This window comes from Odocoileus virginianus, chromosome 1, assembly GCF_023699985.2.
Source record: "Odocoileus virginianus isolate 20LAN1187 ecotype Illinois chromosome 1, Ovbor_1.2, whole genome shotgun sequence".
In the NCBI taxonomy this organism is placed as follows: domain Eukaryota; kingdom Metazoa; phylum Chordata; class Mammalia; order Artiodactyla; family Cervidae; genus Odocoileus; species Odocoileus virginianus.
The window spans coordinates 22,752,078-22,769,099 of record NC_069674.1 but is presented as its reverse complement, the minus strand read 5'-3'; the positions used below and the strand labels follow the sequence as shown (position 1 = coordinate 22,769,099).

At 47.7% G+C, this 17,022-nt stretch overlaps 1 protein-coding gene across 2 annotated transcripts in view; it reads right to left on the bottom strand.

Annotated features, from left to right (window-relative positions):
- Window positions 1-413: 413 nt before the first annotated feature.
- Window positions 414-17,022, bottom strand: part of PODXL (podocalyxin like) — a 50,924-nt gene continuing 34,315 nt past the window's right edge. Inside the window, exons 2-8 of one of the 2 annotated variants that reach the window (XM_020894370.2) lie at window positions 10,565-11,212; window positions 9,371-9,591; window positions 8,776-8,847; window positions 6,783-6,930; window positions 6,523-6,584; window positions 6,094-6,261; window positions 414-5,108 (exon numbers count right to left, since the gene is read on the bottom strand). In XM_020894370.2, coding sequence (XP_020750029.2) covers window positions 4,914-5,108; window positions 6,094-6,261; window positions 6,523-6,584; window positions 6,783-6,930; window positions 8,776-8,847; window positions 9,371-9,591; window positions 10,565-11,212 — 1,514 coding nt within the window. In that variant the 3' untranslated portion in view covers window positions 414-4,913. The remainder of the gene's footprint in view (window positions 5,109-6,093; window positions 6,262-6,522; window positions 6,585-6,782; window positions 6,931-8,775; window positions 8,848-9,370; window positions 9,592-10,564; window positions 11,213-17,022) is intronic. The other variant, XM_070465732.1, reaches the window with a different exon arrangement.

The window sequence follows — 17,022 nt, the reverse complement described above, 5'->3', positions numbered from 1 at the left end:
AGATTAGGAATGATAAAAGTTTTCTTCTTGCAGTGAAGAAACATGTCAGTAGATAATTACCACCCCACGAGATGAAGAGAATCAGAATCATCTTTGAGCAATTCCTTTCCTGAACCTCCTTCATCTTCACTACATTTCTGGGTAAAGAATCCACCTGCTAACACAGGAAATGTAGGAGGAGGTAGGTTTGATCCCTGGGTCAGGAAGATCCCCTGGAGGAGGAAATGGCAACCCACTTCCAGTATCCTTGCCTGGAGAATCCTAGGGACAGAGGAGCCTGGAGGGCTCCATGAGGTCTCAGAGTCTGACATTACTGGGCATGCTCGCATATCTCTGGGTAAGGGGCAGGCACGGGCTTCTTCTGACAAGTAAACTGATCCTTTTATTGGCAGAACAGGACCAGAACAGAATCCTTTGGGGTTTTTTTGTATTTTTATTAATGTTTGCCTTGTCCTTACAACAGTGTTTCATACCTGATCAGGGTTCAGCAGCCCCCTTGGGATCTCTGGTGGTGGGTGAGTCACAATTTTTTCTGAGGCAAACGAAGTGAAGGAAGAGGGTAAAACATTGATAAAAGTGTTGTGAGGGAAAATGGGGCACTTTCAGTTCTCCTCACTAAAGCAGCCTGAGGTTATCTGGAGAACTTGGCATCACCTCCAGAATCCCCTGTCCTTTTACTCTGGACCCGCGTAGCTAAGCAGGCACAGCCAAGCAGAGGTTGCCCCGCTGTTTCTTTAAGGTCTTCAGTGATGAGCCATGTGCACAAGTTAAGAATGGAAGCCACTCAGAGCAAAATACTAGTGCTTGAGCCAGCTTAGACAAAAGCCGTTTAATTGACAGTATACAACTTTCCAAAATATATTTTTGTAAGAAAATGGCAATAATAATTTTTACAAAGAGGTTTCTTAGTAAATTCCAGTGTACTTTAGACTCCTGTCCACTAAGACACAGCTCCCCTAGTCTCCTGAGCAAACTCTATTAACATTCACTAATTTTTTTAAAAAGACGTGGAGCAAATAGTAATCCCCTCCTGTGACTCAGGGTAGGGTTTTCACCAAACTTGAGTTAATCAGCTAATGACAATGATGAAAACCATTGCCTTTCTCTCGCCCCCTCTGCCTTCCCATCTTGTTCCCTTTGATCCTTAGTCCTATATGTAGAAACTATTCAAAACTGTTCTTGGCAGAATACAATTGTTCATTTAAGTCTTAGACCTAAATAAGCCACAGACCAGTAAGGTTCCTGTTTTTGTCTTCATGCTTTCCCTACCCTTGCTGCAGATCTCCTTGGTATCACTCTGCTGCCTGCCCTTAATTAGCAGGCCTTAATTTGTTGGTTTCTTCCTGAGGCACACAGCACCGGACAGTTTTCCAGTCCAGGTTTTAAGCCTGTTTTCTGTCACTAAATATGTGAGTTTCGCCAGGTCATTTTATCTTTCTGGGCTTCTGACTCTTCTTCTGTTAAAAAAATAAAGACTGGACTGGGTTCTAAAACCCTTCCCAACCAGGTTGCATATTGACTACAACCCTTATTGTAACATGCTGGGACTTTACAGGGAGGGGATGAGGACCATATTTAAAAATAAAAATGCCCAGTCTGCAAGACAAATACTTCATCATCAGCCTATCTCGTATTTCATTTTTCATTAAAGAAAAACAAAAGCTTGTTATTTCTAGTAAAATAGACATTTACATTCCTGTTTAGAGGGAAAAAAGCCTTCTCTCTTAACAAAGGTTTTTTCGAAGTATAGTCACTCAAAGCAGTGCAGGGTGGATTAACATGTGGCTGTTGTATTTACATTATCAAAAAATACGTATATGTGTATCAGCTGGAACTGGTTTTTCAAAGTTTCTCCAGTATATTGTCAAAAAGATAAAAGCTCAAGAAGTGATTTAAATAAACTTTCTGCTAGCTTTCCTTATCAAGAAGGGAAAGAACAGTCTTGCATCTAGACTAAACCCGTATCTTGTCCTATGACGCAAAAGAATATTCTGTGCCCCCTTCATAAGCATTGCTGCGTCTGTCCCCCCTGACATGAGAGTGTGCTTCCCCCTGGATTTCATCCAGTCATCAGATTCATGGTTTCTGAATCAGTGTGCCACCGAAATAAGAGTTTATTATGATCTCTGGCACAACTTGTTTCAAGTCAATGCTGAATTCTCAGCTTTCTTCTCTCTTCTCAGCCCCAGAATCTGAATTAACCAGATAGCATCAGAGACCAGCAAAGACGCGGGAAGAAGATGACCACTACAGATGCATGGCGATATGGTCTTTGACATAGGTGGCAAGAGCAAGCCAGGGCAAGTTGCCCAGAAGGCTAGAACAATACGGTTCAGATGCACCCGAAGAAGGAGTCTCTGAGCCAGCCCAGAGCTTGTCAAGGCTGACTCTGGACAGAGCCAGTCATTCCTCTTGACCAAGCCTCATTTTTACTCTCTGGTCCTTGCCAGTCACCTTCTCGCTCCCCAATAGGCCTGTGGGTTATGGCCTTTGATTGGTTTCCAGGATGTATTTGCTGTCTCTGTCTAAACCTCGCTGGTGAAATGAGACCCAGAATCAGCAAAGGAGTAACCCAGGCTACCCTGTCCCATGGTGGCCATGATAGAAACCCACTGGGTAGAAAGAACCAAATGTTGGGTAGGAAAGAAGCAAACAGATCTTTTCCCAGTGAGACAGCATTTCCCTCTGCTGCTGCTGCTGCTGCTAAGTCGCTTCAGTCGTGTCCGACTCTGTGCGACGCCATAGACGGCAGCCCACCAGGCTCCCCCATCCCTGGGATTCTCCAGGAAAGAACACTGGAGTGGGTTGCTATTTCCTTGTCCAATGTGTGAAAGTGAAAACTGAAAGTGAAGTCGCTCAGTCGTATCCGACTCTTAGCGACCCCGTGGACCGCAGCCTACCAGGCTCCTCCATCCATGGGATTTTCCAGGCAAGAGTACTGGAGTCGGGTACCATTGCCTTCTCTGGCATTTTCCTCTATTTCCCCCCAAACCGGTATTCTCCATCCTGCCAGCCTCCAAACGGAAGAATCAGGGCAAATACTTCAGGATCTTTGTTACCTTAGCATCTTTCTAGCTTGTGGGAAACTCACTGGGGGCCCTACTTGAACCTCTGGCCTTCCTCTTCCCCTTGGTATCAAATGGCTAAAGACTATGAAGGGGGAATTAGATGGCCAAGGAAAGACACAGATTGTCCCCCTAAGATCCTCTCCTTTAAAAAAAATAACCTATCCCAAAGCAGACAGCCTATTCTATCAGATCTATTGCAGCCTAGGCCAAGTGACCGTTTTCATCCTCTGAAGCATCTTCCTAGTAGGATCTAGGGGCGTTATGCCCAGCAACAGAGAGACGTGGGCAGTTTAAAATTCCACGCAGTAATCAGATGAAATCAGAAAATCAGGTGAAACCTCGCTGTGCTCAGTCCTCCGGTGCCGTCTATGCAGCTGCTACCTGCTAAGCTCCCTCCAAACCCCTCCACTGGGCAACGGTCGGCATTGTGCTTCCCTGAGATGCCACCAGAACCTGCAGGAGCGCCGGGCAGCCAGCCCCACTAGGAATACTGAGGGCGCACAGCACGGCCTAGCTCCGTGCCCGACAGTGAAAGGTCGCTGGAATTCCACTCAGGCTGGCTGCTCCCGACTCAGCTTGAAGCGCACCTCACCTCCAGGCTCTTCTTGCCCTGTGCACAGAAGAATGGAATCTTCAAGCATCTCAATGATTTGAGCTTTGGCCTTTGGCAGTAGAGGGCTGGATTAAAGGAGAAAACTCTCGGCAACTTGCAAAGCCCCTGGGTGTCCTATGAAATGTAAAGTAAAGCCTGTCCTTCCTGTTGTTTCAGTCGATTGTCTGTTCAGACACCTCTCTGCTTACCGGGCCTGAGGAAGCTCTGTCCTAAAGCTGCTCATTCATGTTGAACCTCAGGGGGATGACCGGGCTGGGGTCTCCTCTCTATTGCGTCAGCTGAGCAGCGACAAGGAAACAGGAAACATCTTGCCTTCAGTAGCTGCTGCAGATTTTAGTCCCCGTGGGAGTGGGAGGCCAGGCAGCACTTGGGGAGCCTTGGGGTGGGTGGGGACCCATCCTGGAAAGAGGGGCTTCCCTTTCTCTCTTCATCTGTAGATGGCCGGTGGGCAGACGTGTTCACAGGGGGAGTCTTGTGTGCTCTGTCAGTCCCGATCTCATAAGCAGACACCAGGAAACTAGACTCCAGAACAAGAGACTGAAGGTCATGAATGACCTCTGTTAGTCCCAGAGGCCCTGGACCAGAGTGAGGATGAAAAACCTGAATGAAGGGAGGGAGGAGAACAAAGGACAGGAACACAGGCAGGAAGACAAGACCATCAGACAGGAACGGGACCTGTCTTTTCAAGGAGCCAGACCCCACGGAGGCAGGATCCGGCCCCGCTCTGCCCTCCCGCCCATCCACTGATGGGCCGCTCCCACCCCTGCCCAGGGTCGCTCTGGAGGGAGGGCACGGGTGATGCAGCAGCGTGGTGTGGTGGGAACGGGCACTGGACTGAATGAAGGATCTCTGTTTTCATTCCGACGTGTCACCCAGTGGCTGTGTGACTTTGACTTTACCCTCTTTAGGCCTCAGTCATCTTGTCTGTGAATGGAGGCTAGTAGATGGTCTTGAAAAGTCCCTTCTATGGCTCTTTCCTGTTCTCCCAGCAGCACTGCGCTCAGGCACTAGTGGGTTATTCTACAAGAGGATTCTACACAGAATGTGATTTGTTCAGCTTGAAAAGGGAAAAATTAAGGCCTGTGGGGACTGGGAGGAGGGGACCCTCCGAGTCTGCTCTCCTACCCCAGTCTTTCCCTCTAAGGGGAAGGATCTTCCTCCTCCCCTCACAAGCGGCACTTGAGGTGGTTGGACTGGAGCTCTGCACCGTTGGAGACCGCTGGCAGCCCCGATTAGAGGTGTGTGTCTTCCTCTTCAGGGTCATCTTTGGTCAGGTTGTCCAGAGGCACGATCCAGCTGTCCCCCAGCTCCCCATTGAGGTTCGCCACCTTCTTCTCCTGCATCTCTGATGAGGTCTCCATCACTTCCAGTGTTGGATTGTCATGGTAACCATTCTCCACTGTCTGTAGCTCCTCTGTTAGTCGTTGCTAGAGTGAGAGAGGTGACCCAAGAAAAAAGGGTAATTTTTGAGAGTTGTCAGCCTTGCTCTAGCCTTAATATTGGCACTTGTACCCCTATAATTCGGGAACCCCAATTTAGCTAATGTGAACAACGGGTGGTCCCGACTGCTGGCCTGCCTCAGGGCAATTCTGAGAGGAGAACCTGCCCAGCATCCTAGAATTCCCAGCTCGCATCACCTTTGCCCTGATGGCAAATCTGTGACGTCAGCAGAGGCGGACTTTATTCTCCCATCTCCTCTCCTCCACTCCTTCCCCATCAAACCTTCCTCTCAAGGCCCCTTCTCACCACTTTTCTGAACAGGCAAGAACTCTAAGAAAATGACTTTCACCAGGCTGAACACGATGCGTACAGAAACTTTTGCCCTCCCGCTGCAGGTGGAAACCATCTGGAGAGACCTTTCTCTCCCTCTTTACCCAGGATACAACCTGGGTGGAAGAGGACTGTCCCTGGGAATCTTTAAACGAATACAGTGACCCAGAAGTGCTGTTTCAGTTGGGGTGTGATGAAACTAAGCAGGGGGATTTCTTTTAACGCTCTCCGCAGTGTGCAGCCAGGGTTGAGAACCCTGAATCTGGGTGGAACTGTTACAAGGGAATCCTAGTAAGGTAAATGAAAAAATTTCTGGTTAGACGGGTATGCCTCAGCTCATTTATAGCAATGGATCCTCAGAGCAACTCTGCAAGGTGGATATTCCCACTACACAGATGAGAAACCTGAAGCTCAGAGATTATGACTTGCTCACGGTCACCCAGTTAATCAGAGGCAGAGCTAGGGTTTAACCCAAGTCATCTTTGACTCCAAAATCCATGCTGCCTCTTTAATTCTCCAGGCAAATTTCCATTTCCTATAAGGGATGATGACCTCTGCCTATCAGAAAGGGCCCGCGGCTTTTCTCTAATATGGGAATAACAGGGTGAAAGTCATCCAGTGAACTAGATGCTTGGTCCTCACCTGGTCCTTCCTATGGGAGAGGCGCTGGTGGCAGCAGCCATAGAGGGCCGCCACCAGGAGCAAGAAGGATGCCATGCAGACAATAGTGATGATCAGGGGCATGCTGAACCGGTCCTCCATCTCTTCTGGTGGCCCTTGACCCTCAAACTGCATGTCTCTGACGCCCACCTGGCCAGGAAAGAGAAAGTGACATAGCAGAAAATGGGTTCCGGGTCTCTCGCTCAGAACTCCCATTCACTTACGAGCTCTTCCACTTGGGGTTTGGGGGTCCTGTTCCACCGCCCTGCTGTCCCCTTTTACCCTCCCATCTACATGCTTGCAAACCAGAGGTTCCTCAGCAATGAGAAACAGTGGAACCGGGGAACCGCGGGCTTCCGAGGGACAGGCTCCTGACCCAGTCTGTCCCAGCACGAGGGGCCATCCACTTACGTCTTCTAGCTTGTCCCAGTCATCTTTCAGTGATTTATAAATGTCCGTGGGATGGAGCTTTGCTGAGGGGCAGAGGGAGAGATGCCGCTTCAGTGGTCTAGCTCAGAGACATGGCAGGGACAGAGGACTTGCTGTTCCTCCATCTCCTGAGCAGGTGACTGAGAGTCCTGACCCATCCCTGTGGCTCCCGTCACCACCCACCCCCCCCCCCGCCCCATTCCCACCCCAGAGAGGCCTCCCTGCCCTGGCCCTCAACTCACTGATGATAGTAATGTGTTTGATGTCCACTTCCTGGGCATGTGAACCAGGAGCCATCTCTATATGGCACTCATCTTGAGTTTTGTTGAAGGAGGGTTTTACAGCTTGGCACAATACCTCGACCAGTCTGTGATTTGAAGCAACTGTATTCTGTTGTGAGGAGACCATAAGTAATTCCTCGGGGATCACGACAGCAGCCTAGGTTTGCGGGGCCACCCTTGCAAGCTAAGGTCAGGACAATGCTGTTGCCAGCTGTGACCCGAATGCCCGGACTGGTGGGTCACATGCCCTCCTCCTGGGCCAGCCCCTGCCTTCTCTGGCTTGGGTAGATGTCTCCTCCCTTGTCCCCCCATCCCATTTATCTCGTCTTGTTGAACAATGCCATTCCCCCACGTGTGCCCTCCTCTCTCAGAGCTCCTTAAGCATCACGACCTGCTGCCCATCATCATTTCTCTCCCATGGAAGGACCTGCGGAGGCACTGCCAGGGCAAAGATGCCAATGAACCTGCATTCACCAGCCCTTGATGCTGAGTTCAGAGACCTCAGGAGGGGTAAACGCCGGGCACTCAGCTCAAGGTCATCCATCCCAAAGTTGAAACACATGCCTATTCCCTCGGCTAAGACTGAAACCATAAATAGGCTGACAAGAGAAGGGCAAGGTCATCACTGCACGGGGGGACTTGGGAGTGTCTAGAAGATGCACAAGGACATCGTCAAGGGGCTTCCTCTATATTTCTTAGCAGAAAGAGCATGACTGATGTGGCTTTAGGGCTGAGGGTGAGGAAGCAAAGTATGGGTAGCTTTTACCCAGTCATCAGAGGCACCCCAAACTGGTGTTTCTCTGACCAGACTTTGAAATAAGGATACCAAGATGAAGAAAACGACTCTTGCTATGGCTTGTCCCACAAACCATCCCGTGGGTTTTCTACCTGGAATTTCCTTAGGCCTACTAACTCCCCAGCCCTGCTACCAGGTAAAGATGCAGGGCTTTCCTCTTCCTATTTATGGCAAAGGAGAAGAAAGCTTACCACCAAACCTGCCAAGTTTCAGCCAAAAAGAGAGCCGGAGGAAAGGCTAGGCAAGCGTCAGTGTGGTTCTCACCTTGTCCAACAAGCCCAATCCCAGGAAAACCCTACTCTGATTGGAAACTCCAGCTTTTCTATAGTTCACTTGGAAAATTCCAGCAAAATGGACACCCAAAAGAAAACAACTGCAGAAAATAGGTAGCATTAAAGTATCGTAAACCCAAGTTTTCCATGCTGCTTGCTTTCACTTTCTGGTTCCTAGGGGTGTTTGCAAAATAGCCACTGACCAGAAGAGGGCGGCAGTGAGCCATCCAGCGCCAGCACCCACTCAGGCCTCAGCTACTGAGTAAGCACTGCGGCAGAAACCCCAGACTAAAGCCCTTAATCCTAGGGAGACTGGCAGTCTGAAGGCAGTGGACAACACGGCTACACTCTCTCTTTCAGGCAAACGCACTCACACACGTGCTGACACCATCTTCCTCAAACAATACACACACACACCATCCTGAGTGGAAGAACAGCTCCCCTAGGTTAGAGGCAGGCCGTCAGATAATACATGGAGCAGGAAATATAAAACCACAGACTCTTAGAACAATGAAAGTTAGGCAGATTAAGCCTCTTCTTTTCAACTGAGGCCTCTGAAGCCCAAAGAGATGGACTTAACAAAGTCACATCCTGAACCAGAAGCAAGCAAGAACCAGGGCTTGGGTCAGACTCTCAGAAGTGAAAGCTCAGGAGACCTGGTATTTCTGGCCCCGTAGCAGCCCTGTGGGCAGGGCTTCCTTTAGAGAAGCTGGTTCTGACCCTCCGTAAGCTTGGACGGACCAAAAACAAGGGCAGGAAATGAACACATCTCTCAGCTCCTTTCTACAAGGAACACTCCATTCCCTTCCACTTTCAGTGATCCTGGTGCTAAACCACCTTTGGAGGATGCAGGTCAGGGTGGGGCTCAGACGAGCATGGTACTCACACAGCTGTTGGCTCCGGAAATGTTCAGGGAGAGTTTGCTCCCATTCAGCTTTTCATGAGGATGGCACTGGATCTGAAAGAAGCCACTGGGATTAACGGCCAGGCTGAACTTGATAAAATCTCATCTTTGAATCCTCCCTCCCTCCCTTAGGTGCTTCCCTGATGGTTCAGAATCTGCCTGCAATGCGGACCAGGGTTTGGTCCTTGGGTCGGGAAGACTCCCCTGGAGGAGGGAATGAAAACCCACTCCAGTATTCTTGCCTGGAGAATCCCATGGACAGAGGAGCCTGGAGGGTTACAGTCTGTGGGGTTGCAAAGAGTGGGACAGAAGTGAAGCAACTGACACCCCCCACACACACACCGTTATGTGGGCGACATCAGGCAAGGAGCTCGGGGCCAAGCTGGGAGCTGGCCGGCTGGGGTCTGAGAGCCAGGTATGTTACTGGTTACCCTGCTGTCTAAGGCCGAGTCCAGCAAAGCCAGAGACAGTGGGTGAATGATACTGGCTCCTCACACCCCCACCAGGGGCTCTGGGAAGGGAAGGGTACAGATGCTCTTCCTGGAGTCCCCTTCTCTCCGAGTCTGGGCTCTCTTACCTGCCCTATATTTGTTGGAATAACTGAGGTGGGAGAATGGGTGCTGGAGCTTTGGGGGGCATTTGATGTCAACTGAGTGCTGGAGATGGTGGATCTCCTGACAAGAGATGTGGTCCCAGGTCCCAGTGAAGAGCCTGTAGGTTGCTGAGCTCCAGTGCTGACAGTGACAGCTGGCGTCTCCCTGGAGGTGTGTTGAGTTCCTTTGATGGTGACCTGTGGTTCTGTAAATGGGGAAACAAAGCTTATGAGGAAAGGTGCGTGGTTTAAACAGAAAAAAGGTAGTCTTTCCTATTCTTAGTTGTCTGAGGTTCTTTAGTCTTCCCCTCACCCCACTTTGGCTTTACAGACCACCAGCAAAAGGAGGCAAGCTATGAGAAAGAGGAGGTAGATGGATGAAGCCAGTTGCCGTAACCCATCACAGAATGAGCGGATTGGATGAGCCAGTGTAGGAACCCGAGAGAGGTATCAAGAGCAGTGACAATGCCAGCAGCAAATGTCAGCTGAGTAACCGCTTCATGTCAGGGTCCTAAGCGCTTCACAGGTACTTTCTTCTTCCTGACCGTCCTCACAATGACTCTGAGGGAAGTACCATAATTACCCCTTTCATAAACAAGGAAATGGAGGCTCAGAGGAGCATGATGAATTCTGCACGAACAAGTGGTAGAGCAGGGACTGGAATCCAGGTTTATCCAACTCAGGGCCCTTGCTCTTACGCAGGACATCACCGTGCTCTTGGAGTGTGGTTCTCTAGTAACTTCACCATGCACCCACATGATATGGCAGCGGGAGAGGGAGTGGGAGGTGGGATGGGGCGGGGCGGGGCGGGGTCCCTCGAAAAGCAAATGCTCAGATTCACACCAAGAAATTCTGATTCAATAGATCTCAAATGGGCCAGGAGGCTCATGATCCATCAGTGAGGTTTGAAGTGAATTTACTGGACTAAGACTAGCACTTTAAAAAAAAAAAAAAAAGGAAAACGGTCCACTGGGCAGTTCAAAACCTCGAGCACTCATCACAACACACAGCTCTGCGGGCCGCTGCTCACCACTGGATGGGAAACAGGCTGAGCGAAGGTGCTACACATTTACGATCTTTAACCCACGGCATGAATCTCCACCTTCTAGTTGAACAACGGTACAGAACATAGACATCTGAAAGTTTCTTTCTGCTTCAAAAAGGCAAGGCAATACTTACTCAGTGTGGCCACCTGAGCTGTGAAGGTGGGACTTGTCATCCTGCCTGAACTTGTAGTTACATTCATTTTGTTTGATTCCTCCGGGGGGCTTCCTGTGGGCTCTGAAGTCCCGGGGGCCAAAGTCACAGGGCCCCTGCTAGGCTGCTGAGTGCTTTCAAGGTTGGTCAAGGAAGACAGAGTAGGAGAGATGCCTCGGGTGATATTCGGATCTGGAGATGTGGACATTATCTGACTGCCTTCCTTAGCCGTCACGCTGTCTGTGGTCACACTGTGGGTAGTTGGGATTCTGGATGTGAGTGGATCATTACTTGCATTCTGGCTGCTCATGTTTTTAGGATCTGTTGAGTCAGTGGTTGATGCGGTTGTAGGATCTTTAGTAGTTACAAGAGGAGTGTTACTGGCTGTGGCAATTGTGTTTTTCTGGGCTGAGGTTGTTACCGCACTTGTGACAGGTGTTTTAGGCGTGAGTACGCCAGTCAGCGTTGTAGTCACAGTGGATGTCACACTGGATGTCACACTGGAAGTCAGGGTTGCATTTTGTGTGACTGTTGTCAGAGGAGTGGTACTGCTGGATTCTTTCTGGGAGGCTAGGGTGATAGCTGTCGTTTTCTCGCTTGCGTTTCCTGTGGTATTTCCTGTGGTATTTTCTACGGACAAAGACAACACAGAATCAATAGGGTATTAGCTGGAAGTCTTTCTCTCTCTGTTGCTCCAGCTCTTTCCCAGGATCCAGAGGCCTTGCTCTTATCCCTGCCATCTTTGCTGAAGGGTCTGGGCCCTTGATGTGCCCAGATTTCTCTGGGGTTCAAGAAGCCTCTAAGAGGGAGGCTGAGGAGAAAGCAGAGGAAGCCAAGAGAAATTCTGCTCCAGAGAAGGACTCAGCACCTAGTCCCACTGCCTGTGGGAGCCTGCAGTGAATTCTCTGCCCTCTCCATCCAGCCCCAGGCACGCACCGTTCAAGGTTTCCACACCCCAGCACAGAACCCTCATCATCCCTGCCTCCTTCTCCCAGACGCAGGAGCTTACAGAAAACACAAGAGACTCACACATATCCAAGTGCCCTGTTCTAAACACAGCACAAGGGACCTCTGTTCCTCTGGAAATCTATGTAGAAGGAGAAACTGAAAAAGTGAAATTACACAAATTGCTACTTAAGGACAACTCTGAGACACACTGAGGGGTTCTCTGAGTCTAGCCTGGGAGCTCAGCCTTGTCAGGGGGTCAGGGACTGAGCATATTAAAAAGCAGAGACATTACTTTGCCAATGAAGGTCCATATGGTCAAAGCTATGGTTTTGCCAGTAGTCATGTATGGATGTGAGAGTTGGACCATAAAGAAGGCTGAGCACCAAAGAATGGATGTTTTTGAACTGTGGTGTTGGAGAAGACTCTTGAGAGTCCCTTGGACAGCAAGCAGATCAAACCAGTCAATCCTAAAGGAAATCAGTCCTGAATATTCATTGTAAGGACTGATGCTGAAGCTACAACTCCAACACTTTGGCCACCTGATGCAAAGACCCAACTCATTAGAAAAGATCCTGATGCTGGGAAAGATTGAAGGCAGGAGGAGAAAGGGATGACAGAGGATAAGATGGTTGGCTGGCATCACTGACTCAATGGACATGAGTTTGAGTAAATTCTTGGAGTTGGTGAAGGACAGGGAGGTCTGACATGCTGCAGTCCATGAGGCTGCAAAGAGTCAGACATGACTGAGTGACTGAACAATAACAGGGATTGAGTGAGGGAACAGTTAAGTGACAGGTTCAAGCCCTGGGATTACAATGGAAAGTAAGACACAGATGCTTACTTGTGCAGCCCCAATGTTCTAGGACCCACAACAGATTTCCCAAACTGGTGATCCGAATTCTCAGGGAATTTGACTTTGAAGGCCAGCGGGATTTGATTACAGAACTTCCACAGGACTGGGGAAACAAACTCTTGGAGGGCACAAACAAAATCTTGTACGTACCAGGACCCAGGAGAAAGGAGCAGTGACCCCACAAGAGACTGAGCCAGACTTGCCTGTGAGTGTCCAGGAGTCTCTGGCAGAGGTGTGGGTTGACAGTGGCCTGCTGTGGGGTCGGGGGCACTGAGTACAGCAGTCCTGGCTTAAGTTCTTCTTAAGGAGGTCACCATTACCACCATTATTCCTACCATAGTTTGGAGTCAGGCAAACAGGGAGGGAACACAGTTCTGCCCGTCAACAGAAAATTGGATTAAAGATTTACTAACAATGGCTCCACCCCGCCCATCAGAGCAAGACCCAGATCCCCCCACAATCAGTCCCTCCCATCAGGAAGCTTCCACGCCTCTTATCCTTATCCATTAGAGGGCAGACAGAATGGAAACCACAATTATAGAAAACTAACCAAACTGATTACATGGACTATAGCCTTGTCTTAACTCAATGAAACTATGAGCCATGCCGTGTAGGACCACCCAAGACAGACGGGTCATGGTGGAGAGTTCTGACAAAATGGTCCACTGAAGAAGGGAATGGCAAACCACCTCAATATTCTTGCCTTGAGAACCCCATGCATAGTATGAAAAGGAAAAAGATATGACACTGAAAGATGAACTCTCCAGGTTGGTAGGTGCCCAATATGCTATAGAAGAAGAGTGGAGAAATAACTCCAGAAAGAAGGAAGAGATGGAGCCAAAGCAAAAACAGTGCCCAGTTGTGGATGTGACTGGTGATGCGAAGTAAAGCCTGATGCTGTAAAGAACAATACTGCACAGAAAACTGGAATGTCAGGTCCATGAATCAAGGTAAACTGGAAGTGGTCAAACTGGAGATGGCAAGAGCGAACATTGACATTTTAGGAATCAGCGAACTAAAATGGACCAGAATGTGCGAATTTAATTCAGATGACCATTATATCTACTACTGTGGCAAGAATCCCTTACAAGAAATGGAGTAGCCCTCATAATCAACAAAAGAGTCCAAAATGCAGTACTTGGGTGCAGTCTCAAAAATGACAGAATGATCTGTTTCCAAGGCAAACCATTTGATATTACAGTAATCCAAATCTATGCCCCAACCACTAATGCCAAAGAAGCTGAAGTTGAACAGTTCTATGAAGACCTACAAGACCTTCTAGAACTAACACCAAAAAAAAGATGTCCTTTTCATCATAAGGGACTGGAATGCAAAAGGAAATTAAGAAATCCCTGGAGTAATAAGCAAGCTTGGCTTTAGAGTACAGAATGAAACAGGGCAAAGTTTTGCCAAGAGAATGTACTGGTCATAGCAACCACTCTCTTCCAACAACAGAAGAGAAGACTCTACACATTGACATCACCAGATGGTCAATACAGAAATCAGACTGATTATATTCTTTGCAGCCAAAGATGGAGAAGCTCTATACGGTCAGCAAAAACAAGACCAGGAGCTGACTGTGGCTCCGATCATGAACTCCTTATTGCAAAATTCAGACTTAAGTTGAAGAAAGTAGGGAAAATCACTAGACCATTCAGGTATGACCTAAATCAAATCCCTTATGATTATACAGTAGAAGTGACAAATATATTCGACAGGTTAGATTTGATAGACAGAGTGCCTGAAGAACTATGGATGGAGGTTGGTAACACTGTATTGGAGGCAATGATCAAAATCATCCCCAAGAAAAAGAAATGCAAAAAGGCAAAATGGTTGTCTGACAAAGTGACGTTGCTCAGTCGCGTCTGACGCTTTGTAACCCCATGAACTGTAGCCTACCATGCTCCTCCATGGGATTTTCCAGGCAAAAGTACTGGAGTGGGTTGCCATTTCCTTCTCCAAAAAACCACCTGGTGAGGAGGCCTTACAAATAGCAGAGAAAAGAAGAGAAGCTAAAGGCAAAGAAGAAAAGGAAAGGTATATCCATCTGAATGCAGAGTTCCAAAGAAGAGCAAGGAAGGACTAGAGATGGAATGGGAAATGGAATGGGAAAGGCTAGAGATCTCTTCAAGTAAATCAGAGATACCAAGGGAACATTTCATGCAAAGATGGGCACAATAAAGGACAGAAATGGTATGGACCTAACAGAAGCAGAAGATATTAAGAAAAGGTGGCAAGAATACATAGAAGAGCTATACAAAAAAGATCTTAATGACCCAGATAACCATGATGGTGTGATCACTCACCGAGAGTCAGACATACTAGAGTGCAAAGTCAAGTGGGCCTTAGGAAGTATCACTACAAAAAAAGTTAGTGGAGATGATAGAATTCCAGTTGAGCTATTTCAAATCCTAAAAGATGATGCTGTGAAAGTGCTGCACTCAATATGCCAGAAAATTTGGAAAACTCAGCAATGGCCACAGGACTGGAAAAAGTAAGTTTTCATTCCAGTCCCAAAGAAAGGCAATGCCAAAGAATGTTCAGATTACCACACAATTGGACTCATCTCACACACTAGCAAAGTAATGCTCAAAATTCTCCAAGCCAGGCTTCAACAGTACATGAACCATGAACTTCCAGATGTTCAAGCTGGATTGAGAAAAAGCAGAGAGGAACCAGAGATTAAATTACCAACACCCACTGGATCATAGAAAAAGCAAGAGAATTCCAGAAAAACATCTACTTCTGCTTCATTGACTATGCTAAAGCCTTTGACTGTGTGAATCACAACAAACTGGAAAATTCTGAAAGAGATGGGAATACCAGACCACCTGACCTGCCTCCTGAGAAATCTGTATGCAGGTCAAGAAGCGACGGTTAGAATAAGATATGGAACAGATGGTTCCAGATTGGGAAAGGAGTACATCAAGGGAGTTTATTGTCATCTTGCTTATTTAACTTACATGCAGAGTACATCATGCGAAATGTCAGACTGGATAAAGCACAAGCTGGAATCAAGACTGCCAGGAGAAATATCAATAACTTCAGATATGCAGATGACACCACCCTTATGGCAGAAAGCAAAGAACCAAAGAGCCTCTTGATGAAACTGAAAGGGGACAGTGAAAAAGTTGACTTAAAACTCAGTGTTCAAAAAATGAAGATCATGGCATCCAGTCCCATCACTTCATGGCAAATAGCGGAAACGGCGGAAACAGTGGTAGACTTTATTTTTTTGGGTCCAAAATCACTGCAGATGGTGACTGCAGCCTTGAAATTAAAAGATGCCTAGTCCTTGGAAGGAAAGGTATGACCAACCTAGACAGCATATTAAAAAGCAGAGACATTACTTTGCCAGTGAAGGTCCATCTAGTCAAGGCTATGGTTTTTCTAGTAGTCATGTATGGATGTGAGAGTTGGACGATAAAGAAAGCTGAGCACCGAAGAATTGATGCTTTTGAACTGTGGTGTTGGAGAAGACTCTTGAGAGTCTCTTGGACTGCAAGGAGATCCAACCAGTCCATCCTAAAGGAAATCAATCCTGAATATTCATTGCAAGGACTGATGTTGAAGCTGAAACTCCAATACTTTGGCCACCTGATGCGAACAGCTGACTCACTTGAAAAGACCCTGATGATGGGAAAGATTGAGGGCAGGAGGAGAAGGGGACAACAGAGAATGAGATGGTTGCATGGCATCACTGACTAGATGGACATGAGTTTGAGCAAGCTCCAGGAGTTGGTGATGGACAGGGAAGCCTGGCATGCTGTGGTTCATGGGGTCGCAAAGAGTCAGTTGTGACTGAGCGACTGAACAACAACAGACAATTAAACATCACATTCTGGTGACTCCACGGAGGAAATGGAACAAGGACATGATGCAAAGAACAAGGAAGTGATGCTGTTAGACAGAGAGTTAAGGAAAAACACCTCAGGGACACCCATGAAGCTAAGGCTTGAAGGACAATAAGGCGAAAGCTAAGTGAAGAAGGTGAAGAAAAGTGTACCAGGGAGAAGGAAAGAACCTGCAAGTCCCCAAAGGAGGCATAAGAACTCAGAGAACACAAATCTGGGTGCAGTTTTCTGAGTGAGGGGGAATGGACAGGGCCCAGAAAACTTAGGGTGTCACAGTAAATAGATACTAACATGCTGTCCAAACCATAGTGTTTTGAGAATAAAATGGAAGCTCTCTTAAAAACTGTATCCTATGTAAAATGAGACATAAGATCACCCTCCTTAGACCAAAATAAGGATATGGGATTTTAAGTGCTCAAAAAAGTCAATGAAGGTTTTAAAAAAGCAAACAAGTTTGAGAACATGATTTACAAAGACATATCCCCTTGCTGCTCTACAGAACACGGACGTGGAGATGGGAAGAGAAAGAGGCTGTTACAGTAATTCAGATGAAGTGGGTAATAGTTGCAGCAAGTCCTTGACACAAGAGCTAAAACAAGGATGGATTCAAGACTGTATTTTGGAGAAAGAATCAACTATTTGCTGATGTACTAAGGGAGGGGAAGAGGAAAAGTCAGGGTGACTCCTGGTTTTCTGTTTTGAGCAGAAGGGAGAGAGAGGTGGGACTCAGAGAAGTGGACTCTGGCCATTCTTCATAGCCAATCAGAATCTGTAACCTAGTTCTA